At 22.9% G+C, this 19,051-nt stretch overlaps 1 protein-coding gene across 7 annotated transcripts in view; it reads right to left on the bottom strand.

The window, feature by feature from the left end:
* LOC129618601 (uncharacterized protein DDB_G0283357-like) overlaps positions 1-19,051 on the bottom strand; it is a 61,553-nt gene that overhangs the window by 40,766 nt on the left and 1,736 nt on the right. For 6 of the 7 annotated variants that reach the window (XM_055533493.1, XM_055533486.1, XM_055533476.1 and 3 more), the window contains exon 2: positions 17,713-18,958. In XM_055533493.1, coding sequence (XP_055389468.1) covers positions 17,713-18,135 — 423 coding nt within the window. In that variant the 5' untranslated portion in view covers positions 18,136-18,958. The remainder of the gene's footprint in view (positions 1-17,712; positions 18,959-19,051) is intronic. The other variant, XM_055533470.1, reaches the window with a different exon arrangement.

Genomic DNA, 19,051 nt, shown 5'->3' on the forward strand with positions numbered 1-19,051 from the left:
AATTGAGTAAAAAATTAGATATTGAATATTTTGTTGATAAGTTTTTCAAAAATTTATTTTAAGTTTTAAATTATATTCAAGATAGATTTATAGAGTGTAGACAAACAATTAGAATTTTGTGAATCATAGACTTTTGTGTAAGGTAACTGTTAATTGAAACTAAATATTTTCATTCTTATAGAAAAGTATTGCCAATGATATTTAAGATATCAGCATGAGATCTAAATAAAGAATCAGAAGACCATAATTAAAAATCTTTTTTTATCATAGAAGTCATGATTGTTTAAATATCATAATAACTTCTTTAAAAGAAGCCGCGTCTACTATTAATATGATTTATTGAATTAGTATTGAAAATAAGCGCAATATTATGGTTTACTTGTAACAATTTCGAGCAAGAATTTTTCTCAACTAATTTAAAAAGTAACAGTACAAACAACTAAATAGGTTATGAGTGTCATTCGATGAAATAAATAAACACTTACATACCATTTAAACATACGGTCGCACTGTTACCACATCTGTATAATCTAGCATTTACTGATATTTAATTCAGTTTTAGCTTATATTTACAAAATTTAAAAAAGTGGCATTAAATTAAGAATTATTGCATAATATCTACTTGTATTAACATAAATTTGTGTTTGTGCATATAATAATCATAAAATTTATTAAGGATCAATATTAATTGAGAATTTTACTCGACTTATATAATGAAATTGTAAATTAATAAGTTAAAAAAACAATATTCTTTCTATTTTTAGAGTAATCATAAAATTTATATAATTCAAAACTATTTCGTTAACATTTTTGAAAAGTAATGTTGTGGATGGGATAAAATTACGTCAATAATATGTGTATCGTACTCATGAATAAAATATAATTTCAATCCCCTGTAAATTCCATAGATAATAATATGTAAAATCATAATTATCATATACATCATTGAATTTTGAAATTAGTCTAATTAATCTCGTTGAATTTCCCATGGGTTATAGTTATTTAATTTTAGAAAATTAAGAAATTTTTATTTAATATCAAAATTGTTAATTTATTTTCTGATGTAACTATAACGTAGTACAAAATTTTTGATTGAAGCATAATTAATAAATGTAATTTCTACGTTTGTTCCATTGAAAAATTAATTCCTCAACATTTGCTACCTTTAATTAAAACTCTAACTATACCCATTTTTGTTTTCAAATGTTGAAATTAAAATCAAACCAAATTTTCAAATTGTCTAAGAAATGCTCAAATAATTTTAATGTTTTTTTACAATTGCCACAAAAATACTCAAAACAGAATAATTTTATTACAATTATATAAAATATGATTATGAAACCTGACTCGTTTAAACCCTTTAATGAAATATTTGAGTACATACTTTAGGTTCTATCAAAATAATATTTAAAGTAAATCCGCCCTGACTTTTATATTGCAGTAAGACTTAGTTTGCGGGCTTAATTGGAGATGTAGAATTTCATATGCATCATATATGGAAAATACACAAAATTTCGCTAACTCATAAGTTTTTTTTTATAAGTTGAATTATATAAGTTGTTGTTTATATTTTTCGATAATTTTATTGTATTTTTCGTATAGTTTACGAATTGCAGTTTTCTAAAAAAATAAAGAAAAACTTGCTGCGAAATATACTTAAGCAACGGTGAATATTAAAATTAATTTTGATTTAGAAACTTTCGAAATTGATCTAAAATTGTATTAGAAATTTTTTCTTTCCATATTTCGGACTCATTTTGCTAAATATAAATTTTCCTTTTTTAAAAATTCGAAACGCAATTTTAAAAATTGTGAATTACGCATTTTTATCACACTCGTGTATACAAAAATACACGATATATAGAAGTCTCAAAAGACTTCTACATATATTTTTTGCTGTATTTCTAAAATCCGCTTAAATTACATTCGGAGAATGAATCTAACAAATTATCGTAACAGAATATTATATTTTTTATTTTGAATTAGTGTTGTATTTGGTACCACCTTGTAACGTAAAATTTTTACAAAAATCTTACAAAATTTTTGGCTACGATAAGTAAGTATATTTTTTTGTTTTTGAATGTAAGCTTTTTTTTTACACCAATTGTTTGAAAATGGGAGCGAATGACATTGCAGAATACTTTGACATTATTAATATGAAATAGAATTGAGTTGTAAAAGTTTTAAGGTTTTTTTTACAAAATAAAATTTACTCTAAAATTTTTTAGCTTATATTTTTACTCATATGATGAGAAGAAAGTTAGTTAATGTTATAAGTAAATCCACTCATTTATTTAAAGTAATAAAATTTTTTAAATGAGAAGAATGTTTTTGGTACAAATATATATGTATGTGACTCAATTTTTCGAAAAATACTACTTAATGAGGTTTATTACTAATTTAGTTACTTTTTTTTTTAAAAAAATTAAAAAAATTTAAAAAGTGTAACATATTTTTAAAATGTAATTCTTAAAATTGAAGCTAACAATGTTATAAGTAAGTTGTTATAGCTAATGTTAAAAATAATCAATAGGCTAAAACTATACTTAATTGTTTTTGTAAAATAAATATTGATGTGGTCGAACTTTCGCAGAGTTTAATGATTAACAATATTTGAGAATAATTTTGTGGCAATAAGCAAAACCACCTATGTCGACTTAACATTGTTAATTAAAAAATTATAATATATAAAATTTCTATGTTTTATTATTTAGTATAATCCAGCAAAAATTCCTATAAATCGGACAGATTTTAATTGGTCAAGTTAAAAAGAGGAAAATAATCCTCAAAAAACTCAGACTATAATTATGTTTTAAAAGGACGCAAGTGCCTACTATGATTTCGGAAATCTGTCTTAGTTTAAGAAAATTTTAACAATATCTCATGACAGATATTCTAACCTAACAAAAAAAAAAAATTATAGAATAAAAATATTAGTCCAAATTCTGTGAGCCCTGTTTTATAAGTCTTACAAATCTTTTAACTTAATTTATTCGAAACTATTAATTCTGACTTATAGGTTGTTTTTTGTTATTGCCATAAAATTACTAACTAAATTTTAACAAAAAAACTTTATTAACTTACTTAAGTATTAAATTATAAGTTTTATTTTAGTTTTTTATTGAATTTAAAATAAAAAAAAAATATTCTACGAAAAACAAACCATTTATCGATCTTTTTTTTTTAAATTCAAATTATATTAGAATAGAAATGTGAACTTTATAATACGCAAATATCACATATAAACAGGATGTCTTTGTAAAATATACCATTGTATTGATATAGACACACTACCCATATGAATAAACAGTTAAAAAACTTTGTTAATCAAAAGTCTGTTAAAAAAAACAGGCTTAATTAAGTATGAACCGTATCAATGAAAGATAATAGATCTTCGGCTAATTAATATTTAGTTAGTATGTTGAACATTTTTATAACAGAAGAGCGACACTATTTTGAATAGTTTTTGTAAATATTCATAAGTTACTAAAGAAAAAAAAATTTGGTATAACCAAACATTTATACTTTGTAATTAATTTATCTTAATAACTTCTAAATCATAACAAGTACAATGGTAATAAAATTGAGAATTAAGAGATCTGAAATGGTATGTCACATGAAAAATTTAGGTTTTTTGAAAATCAAAAGTTAAAAATTCAAATTTTGAAAATATTATAACTAACTTAATTATTTATAAAAAAGTGTTTGTTCTCAAGTTGAACCAAGTATTATTATGTATTTGATTATGTTTATATCATGTACTTATTACGATTTTTTATGAAATTAATTAATGTTTGTTATTTTTAATCATATATACATACACGTACCTATCTGAACAACAATAAAAAATTTTAAATTATGTTTAAAATTTCGAAAAGTCCAAAAAAAAAAAAAAACAATCGACATCGGTTTAAGTACTTGTATCTCGGAACCTGTTTGAACAATGTTCACATTGCCGTTATCCAAAAATTTTAATAAAAAGTTTTAAATACAAACGTTCAGGGCTTATACAATGGTGTACGAGACTCCCTGTATAAATATAGGAGAGAATATCTGCTTTTTTAACTTTATATGATTTCCGCACGCATATAAATAATTACGTTATATTTCGCGTGTACGATATGATGAATATCAATGTGTTTGTTACTTTTTCTCATTTTCTATTTTGTATATGTTTTACTTTTTTATTTGTTTTCTCTATTTATAATTCTAATTTTGACTTTTTATAGGCATTCCTCATTTACTCATTTTGTATACTTTTATATTATCGTTTTTTTTTTTGTAATATTAGAGATGTCGTATCAACCGTGACATAATCGATATTTAAAATAAAAATGATAAAAACAAAAAATTAAAATCGAAATTAGTATAATGCTAAAAAATTAAAATTAGAAATATGAAAAGCAAATTTGTAATAGATTTGTAAGTTTTCAAAATATTTTACAAAATACTTAAGTAGGTAAATAATTTGTCATTTGAAATTTTCATTGTTTTGTTATACAAAGCCTATTCAATATAAAACAAAATTGAAATATTTTTGAAAAATACAAATTTTTTTACCGAAAAAACAAAAACAACACAAACAAAAATTTTTCGCAACCAAATATCATCATCAATTTTATTAGCAGCGTTGAGAACGTTTTTATTTTTTGTTTTGTTTTTCGATTTTTGTCTTTTTCAATAATGTAGGTGGATTTTATCATAATATACTTGTATATACATACATATGTATATACAAAACATACATAATATGTATCCATATATATTTACTCATTTATATGGATTTCCGTTCTAAAGTAAAAAAAAAAAAATTTTATTATTTTTTTTTTTTTATTTTGAAAATCGTAAATCTATACTTATACGATATTTATTTATAAAGTGCACATGTATATATCAATATGTTAGTATGTATTTTTTTATAACTATACAAAATAAAAAAATATATTTTAAAATAGTAGGTATATCGTACATAAATGTGTTCTTTTTTTATACAACATTATTAGTGACCATTATTCCGCAATTATTCTTAAACGACAAAACAGAGGTGGCATTTTAATTCTTATTTGAAATGACATTTAAAGTTATGAATCGGTAAAATTAAATGATGTATAAGGCATGTTTTAGTGTCAAATAATTAACGAAGACAACGGCATACAAAAAAATGTAAACAAAATAAAATTATCCTGAGTACAATATGAGATTCCATATTGCAATCATGCCTTTAAACCAGTTTCAATTTAGATATGAATTGCTGAATTCAGATTTAAAATAAATTTCTGCATTAAATTTAAAAACTGTTTTATTAAGAACCCTAATTAAAGCCCGTTATCAAAAACCGCAATTATATTATGATAGTCATGATTAATATGAAATAATGATTCAACAAAATATCGACTTTTTATTCCACTTTAAAATTAAAATAGAAGAGTATTAAATCGAATTAAAAATATATTAGACTACTGTTTTCATTTTAAGTAAGTGATTGGTGAGTTCTTAGTTGAATATTAAACGAATGGTGGGTATTAAAATGTTGTTATTGAAAATTTATGAAATTATTTCATAATTGAACATTCAAATCATTCATCTACATAATTATAGTTTAAAATACTTCTTATATAAAAATTATCTAAGTCCTAATTATTTCATATTGTTTGTTTCTTTAAAATTATAAAAAACAATTAAAATTTTTATTAAGTACCGTGAAAGAAATTAAAAATTTCATTACCATCTATAAAGACGTTAAAAAAATTATTGTACTGAAATGAAATTTTAAAGAATAAAATATATTCCGAGTATAGTGACTAAGCACTTACGTAAAAATTTTAATTTTTAGCATTTTTAATTTCATATTATTTATATGATTGTCATAATCTCTATTACTTTTATAGCCAAGAAGTATGTACGTCGATAGGACACGATTTCGGTTAAAGTTTTTTCTTAAATTAAGTATTTTATGTGAATTCGAAGCCGATTTTATAATAATAGTTCTGTTTAAATTATTAGCTAAGTAAATGTCGCTTTTTAATATTATAAATTTGGCGTTACAAAAATGTTATTATTTTTGATTTATCAACACTATTTATTATTTATTTGTTAACGGTTCATTTTATGCATTCCTTTACTGACAAACTCACAAATTTATAAAATTAGCTAAATCGAACTTATAATATAGCAATATTTGTGTATATATAAGCCTCTCATTCCGTTAAAATTTTAACATCAAATCCCTTGCTATGTTGTTTCAAAACCAACATTTCGGCACGATATTAGTTGACAAAAATAGTTTAAAGTTAATTTTTTTCTGCATAAAAATTTGAATGCAAAACCCCAACGCTATAAATTTCATAATGTTTCACACATTCTATCATGTTCGTATCAAAAAAATATATTCAGGGTTCGAAACTCTACTATGACGTTATCTTAATGTATGGTATTTTTAATTTTTAAAATAATTGTGAAACATTTCTAAATAATCGACATTTAAATAACAACTAAAATTATTTTATTAATTGAAAATAAATAAAAAAAAAAATATATAAAAATATCTAAAAATATTCAGTTAATGGTCACCATAATAATTTTTATTGTGTCATTGTCACCAATTTTATGTCAGTGCGTCTTATAAAGCAATTTTATTTTTATTTTAAATTTAATTTCAATATAAGTACGTAAGAGTTGAAATTTATAATACAATTATAAAGTATGCATATATTATAAATAAATTAATATTTTTATTTATGTATCTAAATTTTTTATAAAAACATGACGTATACATATACTTATATATATTTAAATTCATATGAAGTATTAAAATTTTAGATCTAATGAACTTCAGATTTTAGAATTGCGTGTCTAATTTAAAATTTTTGTTGTCAATTACACTGTACAAACACATACAGTAACGTTCATACATTTTCTTTAAAAGTAAAAGTATTCAATATGGAAATAAATAACCAGAAATTTCTATGATTGTTAGAAAAATCCTCAAATTAAATGTAATTTAAATTTTATGAATTAAACTTTTGATTTTAATCTGAAAATGTAAGTATTCAAAATTTCGAAGAGTTGATCCATTTTATATGCTAAAAAATAGGGCAATATACTACAAAATGTGCTACAAATCCAAGTGCTACATTATTAAATTGAAAAACACTTTTCCTTAAACAAGTAAAAATGATCTTAATGGAAATGATCTTAATGGATTAATGGAAACTGCAGAACAGAATCTGTTCTGCAGTTGCATGAAGAAATTTCCATTAAGATAAATTAGTACTCGTAGTGTAATAGGCACATTCTTACTGATTCCGCAACTATAATGTTGTATTAGTAAAATTCATAAAGTAAAAATGAATTTTCAAAATAATTTACATCTATTTTAATTATCCTCATTCATATATGCTGAAATGTATTATAAGTTACATTTGTAGCATATTTTTTGGATGACAATAACTAAGGGGAGCCGTTTTGAAATTCGGTGTTTGATTATGAAACGGTGAGTTAAGAAAAATTCTATTGCATTTTTTGATAAGAAGATATTCCACCTTAAATGATTTGCTTTTGCAAGAATAGATTTTTTGATTTCTGATTAAATAAACTATTTCTTAATTGCATCCAACTATTAAAATTTTTATATCATATGTAAAAAAAATAATGTTGAAAATTAAAAAAAATTAAGCTTAATTTTAAAAGCCTTTTCCCCATTGTAATGTTTGAGTAAGCGCTTTCAGGATAAAACGAAATGCTTGTCGTTTTTATAAACTGTTAAAAAAAGGTTATTTTAATATTTTGGGTTTTGGGGTTTTTTTTTTTAAATGTGGATATTTGTTTTAGAGAAATGAATTTATCGAAAAAATCTATTTGTATATAAAATTTCAGCTTTCTAAATACCAATTAAGTAAACCAGTAGGTGAAAGTAACTGTTTCGAGTCGTACCCATTTTTATCATAAATTTTCAAGGCTTCTAAATTTTGTTACAAGTTAAAGTTAAAGTCCCAACATTATTATAAGAATAACAAGACAATAAATCCAGTTTTAAATAAATGTATGTATTTTATTCTTATTTGTCTAAAAGCACTACAAATTAATTTTAAGAAAAAAAAATACTTTTAAAACAACGTCATCTTATAGAATTTTAATTTGCTATTTCAGTTCAATACTCTCAGAAATGTGTCAAAAATAATTTGAAATGCCTTATTCGCAAATTTTCATATTTACAAATTCTTGATAAGCGAAATAAGTCCAAACTACCAAAACTATATGGCTATACTGCTAGAATATTTCTAGTTTCAGTCAAAAGCAAGAAGTTTATACAGTTATTGTAAGAAATTTCAACAAACAATCACATATCAAAAAATAAAATAAAACCCATAAAGCTTACAAAAAAAAAAAACCAAAAATGTTTTTAACAAAGTATATCTACTAACAAGTAGTTCGACTCTCCGTTTACATCACACTAATGCAATCACTCACCAATGTTTGTATACAAAAAATTCCCTTAGTTAAAAGAGTTAAGCAGTATACCTTCTTATTTTCATTTTTATGCACATAAGAATTTTTGGGAGAGGGAAAGAGTACGCAATACATAGATGTCAATCTGTTTTTTTATAAAGTATTTTGAAAGGCGACACTTTATTATTTGCTCGTATATAAAGTATAGGGAAAAATATTAAGAATTTTAAAAGCGACACAATAATTTCTGTAATTCATTCCAGTACAAGGTGGCAAAAAAGGTGTATTCATATTATAAAAGCGAAGCGGAAAAAAAGTGTTCAAAAAAAAATTATTATAATTTATATAATATAATTTTTACAAATAATAAAAATAAATTTTAAAAAGACGTACAATTTTAAAAAAAATTTTAAATAGTTGTGAAAAAAAATATTTTTCAGTTTTTTATAAACCATCCAAGAATTTCATGGATAATTTAAAGAATTTAGAAAACACTTTTATTAAACTTTTTAATGATATTTGTACAGAAAAAAATTTAGAATGTAAAATATATGAACACTTAAAAATAATTTCATCTATGAATGTTTGAGAATTAGGATTTACCACATAATAAAAAGTTTTAATAAAACTATAAAACAATTTGATATAAAACAAAAAATTTTTAGTGTTAATCATTTGTAATTAATAATTATCAATAAATAAAATAAATAAATTATCTTTAAATTTTTTACTTTTATTTAAATCTTAATAAATTTAGAACATATTTTCCATGAATTGTTAATAATTATATTTCATAAAGTAATCAGTATGCATACCCCTTTTTTTGTCCTTATAAATTACTTTATTTCTATGTCACTACCTGATAATGTGTATCTATTGTACCAGGTACATGCATGTGTACATTCATACCCTAAATTTCAAACTCTTTTGCTTTCATACATTCGAATTTTTACCTAAATTTTATAAAATGAAAAATAAATTTTGTTATTATCAAAATAAAAATAACAAAATTTTTACCTAACTTAATTTAATTTTATTTTAGTTCAATGTTTTTGATACACTCGTTTGTTTACAATATTTTGTTTCTTTCTTGCCTACACAACTCTTATTACCATCTATTTCTAAAAAAAAAAATGGAATATTTTAAGAATTTGGAAGCAAGATGCAAATGAAAACTAACGAAATGGAACGAGCCGAATTACTTATTAGTAGATATACTTTGGTTTTTAAGTACGTGAAAATTGTAGCCAGTTAATGTGGTTTATTGATTTTATTTTTCATTTAAAAATTTTTAATAAAAAAAAAATTTTTATTTACTTATAGTTTTAAATGTGTATTTTTTGTTTACAAGTACATACAAACATGCACACATGATTTGATTGAAATTTGTGTTGAACGTTGGTTCTAAAAGCGAAAAATGCTTAATATTTGAAAAATGATATTTTGTACAAAATATTTATTTTTTATTTACACATGCATACATATGTACATATAAATAACATGCATATACAAGGTGATTCAGAAAGGTATACAAGAACATATACTATTGGTTAGAAGGTCCAAAATGGTTAAAACTTTTGTTCCGGACTAGGTGCGAAATTTCAAGAGTTTCCGAGTTCTAGAAATTTTAAGGAAATTTCACGAAATTTCTACTTACGAGTATCCAGGTTTTTTTGATTATAACTGCCGTTCCGAAAAAGATAGGGGCTTCAAACAAACAGTTTCTTCAGTCCTAGTAATAGACTTAAAATAACCATGTTATATTTGATTATGTATTTTATGTACTTTCGGAATACTAAGCATTCGAACTTTAGGCATAATTAAATTTTTCCCTTGTTTTATTTTTGCAATTTTTTCTAACTAGAATAATTTCGTAAGAAATTTATTAAATCCTTGAGATTTTTCTTTATAGAATTTTTTCCAGCTGCTTAAATTTTAATTTAAGTCCTCAAACATTAAACATTCTTTACGGTACAGAAGATATAGAAAAGAATCACAAATATAATGAGCCACAAATTCAATTAAAATCAAACCAGATATTGATAAAACTAAAATTAAATTCAATTTAATATTGCTTTATCCAAAAATTTTACAAATTCTCACAACAAACACCAAATTCTCATAGAAAATTCACCTCATTCAGCAAAAATATATGTTTTTCTTCTTTCAAATCTTTTTCTATTCAATCGCATATTTTAAATTAATTGCTTTACTGGAATTCCTCTTTAGTTGCATCACTCGTACACCAATTTTAGTTTTTGAAAAATTTGTTGAAAATTTATTAATTCCCTTAAATTATTTATTAATTATTTATTAGTTTAATAATTTAATTCCATATCATTTACAAACATTTTTTTCCTGATAAAGTAAATGTCAAAATTTATATGGCATGTATTTAAAAATTCACTCCAGCGGGATAATTTTAATATCTTCAGATGCCAAATGGTGTCTAGATTCCGAAAATTATTTTTTCAAATTTTTAAATTGCCCCCAACGTGAGAAAAGTGCATTTAAAAATTTCAAACCATATAGGTACCATTTTTTACAAAAATTGGCAAAAATAAAAAACCTATCAATTTTCTTTACCAAGAAAAGTTTCGAAAAAAAATTTTTGATTACTAGATTTTTTTTTTGTTTTTCCTAATAATTCTAGTTTTTCTTTTCAAAAATTTCAAATTTTTTAATATTAATTTTTGTTTTTCAAATTAAAAGTTTGTATAAAATTTCGTTTCAATTTTGTTTCAATTTTATTATTACTCGTATTTGTTAAATTTCAATAAACAGATTAAATTTCAAATTTTGTAAAAAAATAACGGCTCTTAAAAATGTCAACTATTTTTTCGTTTTTGCTAATTTTCGCTTAAAATAAGTAAAAATCAAAAATAGTGAAAAATTGGGGCTTTAAATAGAAACGGGTTTTGTGCTAAATTTTCTGTACCATAAAATTTTTTAATTTTTGAGGACTTAAATTAAAGCATAGGCAGCTGGCCAAAACTCTATAAAAAGAAATTTCTTAAAAAATGAACAAGGGAAAAATTTGATTTTCCCTAAATTCGAATGCTTGGTATTCCGAAGGCGCATAAAATACAGAATCAAGCAGCATATTTATTTTAAGCCCTTTACTAGGCTTAAAATAAATATGCTGCTTTCAGAAACTGTTCGTTTGAAGTTCCTATCATTCATATAAAGATATAATGAGAAAAAATTGGATAAGTAAAACTTTCGTGAAAATTCGTTAAAATCCATGGAACTCAGAAACCCTTGAGTTTTGGCACTCAGTCCGAAACAAAAGTTTTACCCATTTTCGACCATCTAAACAATGGTATATGTTGTTGTATACCTTTCTGAATCATCCTGTATTTACTTATTACAATTTTTGTGTGTTTGTTGATTTCTTTTTTAATTTTTGTGTTCATTCAATCAAGGTCTACAGCAACACACTCATAACATGAGAACCAAATACGAAATGAATTTTAAAATTGCTACCCGATTTGTTTTAATCATTTTTCGTTTTTTTATTACAACATGCTTGTTTTGCCATAAAAATAAAAGTAAGAAACTTATAAATGCGTGCTTTTTTTAGTAAACCGCATACATTTTCAAAATGAGAAAATGGAAAAATAAAATGTTTTTTATTTTTTTTTTCAAATATGCTTTCAAGTAATTATTTGTTTTTTATTTGTAATTAATAAATTTAAAATTTTAAGTATATTTTTGAAATATTTTAATTGGGTTAGATTAGGTAGAGTTATAGGATTGTGGTATACGATTATATTTTAATGACTGATTTAATAGTTTCAAAAGCAATTGTTATTTAATTTGGAATATTATGAACTGACTCTGAGGAACAGATGCAGATATAAAGCGAACCTGCATGAGTAAATTCATTTAAATTTTTAGAGTCCAAATTCAATTTTATACAAAAATATGTTTTCGGCCTATAGTTAGTTATTTATTCATTAAAATCAAAGTTAATTATTGATTTTCTTCAAATTTGACTTTTTTAAGAAGAAAGGTGTTAAGTAATTATTTAATTTTGCAAATCACTGTAAAAAACCAAAATAATTTGTGGATGATGTTACAAATTTAACAAATATTAATAAATTAAGTTTTATAAATTTTTGCAAATAAAATAAAATTTATCAAAGATTATGCTTACGGAGAGTAAATTTATTACATTTATTCAACATCACTAATGTAGATTTTTGAAAATTGAAACAATAAATATTAATTTATGAACTATAAAGTTATAAAATTGAATCAAGCGAAAAACGTTTGTAAAACGGCGCTTTTACCTTGAACAAGTGAAAATACAGCTTACTATTTTACTATATTATTTAAATTACTTTCCTTCATATACGAAATTATTGCATACGTTTAGGATGAACAAAAAAAAAAGTAGTCGAATTCAACGACTAAGCAAGTGAGTTAAGAAAAATAATTAGATTTTTTGATAACATGACATTTTCCGTTAGTTCTTTGTAGAAATTTTGATAGCTTGCGTTTTCGGAAATATAAAGTTCCTGGAAAAGGTGGAATTTCTTTCCGAAAAAATAATTTATTTAAGATGTTAAAAGCTGCTAAAATTTCAACCTTCTACAATTTACAGTCTAGCTCTAGGCTCTATAATTAACATTTTGCTATTTCAATGTTCAAGTATGATGCGCCACAGTAGAAAAAGGAAGTGAAACTAATTAGCACATTTTCTCAAATTTTATTTGATAAAGTACTAAAAAGAGAAAATAAAATTTTCAATTATTTTCAAAGAATGTTCACATATAAAATAAAATTTAAATTTGAAATGATAAAGCAAATTCTAATAAATTTCCCCAAATTTATATTTTTTTGATTCCTTTTACATACATTTATGTAAGTGTATGTATAAGTATATAATTCCTCTTTTTCAAAAGGTACTTTTGTTAATCTCCTGTTAATTATTTTTCATGATGTTCAAATAAATGCTCTTTTATAAGTATTGTTTTATTGTCATAAACGTTTTATTACGTAAACCTTTTAATTAATTTTTTTTTCTTTTAAAAAATAAATAATCTAACACTTGTGTTACGTTTAAAATAACTGTTTTAATTGTATGGGAAATTTTAAATGTGTAAAATATTTTGAATAATTAAAATTAATAATTTTGTAATAAAATAATCCTTTGATATTTTATTATTTATAAGGCCAAATCATTTTTAATTAATCAATATCAACTCCTTTTATAAATAATAATTTAAAGGATAAGTAACTCATTTATTTAAGTTTTATGATATAATTAGAAAATATTCAGGCTTAAGGTACATTTTTTTATAAATAATTTTCTTTGAAAAGTTAATTTGAATTATTTATGTGTTAAATGAGCACAAATATGGAATTTAAGAAAGAATTTTAATTATTTTGAAATACAAAAAAGCTTTGTTTGTTCGTATTTTACTTTAGATTGTCGAGGCAATTAATTTTTTCTTTTAGCTTTAGGCTACATATTACATACATAACATTTCATAAATTTGTATAAATTAGTTTTGCAATCAAAATTTAATGCTTACTTACTACTGAATAAAATTGGAAAGAAAAATAACTAGAATCAATTGATTAGATTTTGTAAAATAATTGCCCCACAAAATTGCATTCTTAATAATTTAGCATATAGAAAAATTTGTTTGACCGTGTTTTAAAATTAAATTAGTGTGCATGTTTAAAGTAAATTTAATAATAAAAATGTTTATTACTTAAGTGAGTATATGTAGTAGATTAATAACAGCATTTAATATGAACATCACATGATCGAAATCGGATAATATTTCTCGGATCATCGAATTTCGGATAATTATTCAGATATTATTAAAATAAATCTATTTTACTGGTATAAGTAAGTACTAGTCTGCATAAATTTATGTTACAACTTCTAACTTGAAAAGTTTAGTTAGTTAATAAAAATTAGAATAAATAAATCTAAAAATAATTCTGCTTCCGACATCATTGCCTGATTTTATAGTAGATTATCTATTTGCAGATAGAATTTAAATACTTACTTAAATTGTTATTAAAATTCAAGATTCATTAATTAACAACTTAGATATAATTAAAAACGTTAAATTGACCCGTAAAAAAGCTTAACTTTTTGGCCTTTGACTTCTTTGAAAAAACTTTCAGACCGCTTTCCGGTTACATTTCACTGATACTTCTCCAGGTTTTTATTCTGTTATTTTCACTGATATATAAAATTCATATTTATAAATGATTATAAAATATAAAAAAAAAAAAAAACACAATTGGTCCTTTAAAAAAGCAAATCTTCAGAATTTAAGCAAGTTTCCTATTATCTTTATTTGCCCAAAGAGTTAATTAAAACATCGCATTCACAACAGAATTTTTTTTTCATTAAAAACTCCCAATAATTTTAAATTTTGTATGAGTATAATACCGCCCTTATTGTGTGCCACGCGGTCGACAAAAAAATAAAAACAACAAAATTGACAAATTAAATTTAAATAAATCTTAAAGCATAGTTTATGATGAAATAAGGTGTACACATTCTTTAATTGGGTAACAATCATTATAATTTTGTAAAAATGTGCAACTTATGCATAACATTTATTTTTTAGCTTTATATTTTTTTTAATTAACAGCTTTTTTAATTGGCGTTTTGATATAAAATTTAAATATGCATATTTTGGATACGTTTTTTTTTTTTGAGTTTTTCCCTCCAAGATCAAAAATTAATTTACAATAAAAAATTAAAGGTATATCATTAAAATTTTGCAAAAATTACTCGGAATCGGCTTAATACCATAGATTCAATTTTAATTTGATGGGTTGAATGATTTTGCGAGATTTTTGACAAATTATTCTGTTAGTTTGTTATTTCATAGAAATTAAATCACGTGCAAATAGCATAAAAGAAATTCTTACTTACTTAAGAAATAGTTTAGTATTTCTACACATAAAAGTATTCTAACGGGATCAATTTATAAAGTTTTTACTTCTCTTCTAACATTAATACTTTAGTATCAACTTTTTGAAACATTACACAAACGAAAGTAAAGCGTTAGACCTTCGTATAAATGCAGTACACAGCAACATACATACATGTATATATATATATATATATATATATATATATATATATATATATATATATATGTATAATACAAGTATATAAAGTAAAATTTTCATAATTTATAAGAAATTCTATCCAAATTTCACAAAAATATGACAATGTATGAGTAGGGTATGATTAAATCATATGAACTGTTTCGATTTTATCCATCACGTTACGTTGAAGTTTTGAGTGTTGCGTTTATGAAAATCTCTATTTTCATGATTTATTTACTGTTCTTATAGTACGAGTAAACTGATTCGCAGTTTGTTTTTCTTATTAAAATTACTGTTTTTCTTGCAATTTATTTTATTTCTAATTTCAGTACTACAGAACTACAAACCAAAAGGGACAATTTTTCACCGCATAATAACATAAACTTACAGGGACTATGGTTCTAACTTAAAACTGTAAACAAGAACTCAACCTTAATTATGTCAAATAAATTATAAATAACACTGATTATATCATTTTAACAGCTAAACCTATAACTAAATAGTTATACCTGAATTTGTATTTAATTTACTTGTTACGTATACTAAGTGATTAAAAAATAAATACAGAACAAGAAATATTTCGCATACTTATATACATAACATACTTACAATTTTGTTTCGTTTTAAAATTTTTATACTTATTTCTTATCTTTAATCGTATTATGATAAGATTTTTATTTTTCACAAATTTTATGTGAAATGTGTGAAAATTTACGATATTACTTATTTACAATTCTAGATTAAAATAAGTTTAAACACGAGTATGAATAACTTTTTTTTTAATAGTTATTTTATAATTGGTGTTTATTAAATGAAGTCAGAACGTTATCATGGTATGAAAATTATATAGCCGCTCACTTACGTAACTCTCGTAAATCAATTTAATATTGTGACTTTGATCTGGGAAAAAATTTAATGATAATTAAAAATAATAAGTGAACAAAGTAAATTTTTCTCTTATAAATTAATAATTCGTACTTCGTCACTCATTTTACTAAATTCGAAGTGTTATGAACGAAATAAATAATATTAAAAAATTTTAAGTTGTGTTTTAACAGATCTATATATACATGAGAAACCAAGTGTGCTCATTATGTATGTGTCGCATACTAAAACTCATCAGCTGAGTAATATCAGATCTCCATAATCTTATTAAATTCACATTTAGTTGTAGATTTGTAATTGTGTAAAAAGAAAAAAAAAAAAGATTTTCAAGCTTTCAATAATAAACTTGAAGTGTACGGATGAATTATCGGAAACCCCCATTTTTTTAAGATAAAAACGAAAGTATTGTATAAATTATTTATAATTACTGCAGCGAAAAGCTTCAAATGACTTGTAATCAAAACTATATTTGCATATTAAACATTTTCCAAAAAACAATTGCGAAAAAAATTGTTTATTTTTCTTTAGTACTTATATTCGTTTTTTTTACAGGGGTCGAAAAAGGTTATTTACATAAATTATCACCTTACCAGGAGCGCCTCGAGTAGCAGCAGCTTCATACAACAGGATTATTTCAACCCGACTTTTTTAATCTTAAACACAATACCACCAGGTGACTATGCCCCCCCCACCTTTCGATTTATTTTTATATAAACTTCAAGAAATCACTCTCCGAGGGTGATTACGCCAGGATCGTCTTGTGTAAGCACAAACAATTTTTGTGTACATATTAAGAAAAAAAAATTAAAGATTATTAAACGAAAAGATAATTCAGCAAACTGGATGGTAAAAGAATTTTTTTTCTGTTCAATGAAATAAATCTAAGTAAGTATGTAGTATGTTTTTTGAGGAAGAAACAAAGATTTTTCTCATTTTCCCAAATTCAATTAATTTTTTAAATCTAAAATAAACTTTATCAAAATATAAGTTAGGGTAAAATAACTTTAATGTTTAAGTAGGCGCCTATTCAAATTGAATCCTATTAATTAATTACAAAAATTATCAATTACGTGAAGGTTTTATTATTGATACATATAAAGTATTTTATAAGTATGTTGAATAAATACAATTAATTATTTCTCAGAAATTAATTTAAGTTTTAAATAATTTTGTTCAAATATGATCTAATTATTCTTGAATTGAATTAAAAATTTGCAATTATTTAAATTAAAATAAAATTATTTATATTGTATGTATATCATAATATAAAAAGTTAATTTTACTTACCGAAGATTCACCTTTTGTATCCTCATTATTATCTATATTACTATTATTATTATTATTATTACTATTATTATTTATTGAATTTATGGTCGTTGTTGTTGTTGTTGCTGTCGACGTTGTTGTCGTCGTATTTAATAATTCAGCTGCTGGTGCATTTGACATATAATCTTTTATGTTACCAGAAGGGGCGGATAATAATGGTGTAGTACTATTAATAATATTTGATGTCGCGGCGACTGATGATGATAATGATGATGATATTGTTGTTGTTATTGTTGTAGTTGTTGATGACGATGATGATGATGATGATGATGATGATGTTAATATTGTTGTACTGTTATTGCTATTATTACTATTATAGCTGATATTAATACAACCACCTTTAGTAATTTTAGCATTTGTATTATTTTCATCAGTTGAGCTCATCTTTTTCGTTTCTAATTCCTTGGGAGGTGAAAATTTTTATTTTATTTTATTTTTGTTTTATAAAGTAGCTAATTTTTTTGTTTTTAATTCTTTCTTTTTTTGCGTTATAATCTTTTTTTTATTTCTTTTTTTTTTGTCTTTTTTTTTTAATACTATTGCCTTTTATTCACATTTGTGTTTAATTTTATATATACATATGTTATATATATGTACATATATTGTGATATACAAGTATTTATAGGCATATAGATATTATATATTTATATGAATGATAATTTAGATTATAACAGGTATATAAGCATACATATATGTTATAATTTGTATGCATGTATGCGTATTGCAAATATTATATATATATATATATGTATGAATATTATAAACTATTCTATTACTTAAAGCACAAAATTTTATTTTCTTCTTTGCTAAGGTAACATTGATTTATATATTTTATTAATAAAGATAATATTATGTAGTATTAATTAAAAAACAAATGATAAAATCAAAATAAATAATACAAAACAAAAAACTAAAAAAAAAATATGTATGAGACAAAAAGTTAGGTTAGGTTTTCTTCTTTACAGTTCTTCTTTTTTAAATTTTGAATTTTTATTAAAATTATTAATTCGATTTTTTAATAATTAAATTCATTGAATTTTGGAAAATTGTGTATTTTTTTATATTTGAACTGATGTTATTATTAAATTTTATATTTCAATGTCCATTTTCATCTTTTAAATTTCAAAAATATTTTCTTTATTTAAACTACTTTTATAAGAAAATTGTATATCGGTACAAGGTAGGGTAACCTACCAATAAATTAAACCTAAAATAGAAAAAAATAATTATATATACATAGGTACTCGTAATAACTATTAATTTTCTTATTTAATTTGAAAGTCGGAAAAAAATTAATCAA

The sequence above is a fragment of the Condylostylus longicornis genome, unplaced genomic scaffold, assembly GCF_029603195.1.
Source record: "Condylostylus longicornis isolate FDR11 unplaced genomic scaffold, ASM2960319v2 ptg000001l, whole genome shotgun sequence".
Classification (NCBI taxonomy): domain Eukaryota; kingdom Metazoa; phylum Arthropoda; class Insecta; order Diptera; family Dolichopodidae; genus Condylostylus; species Condylostylus longicornis.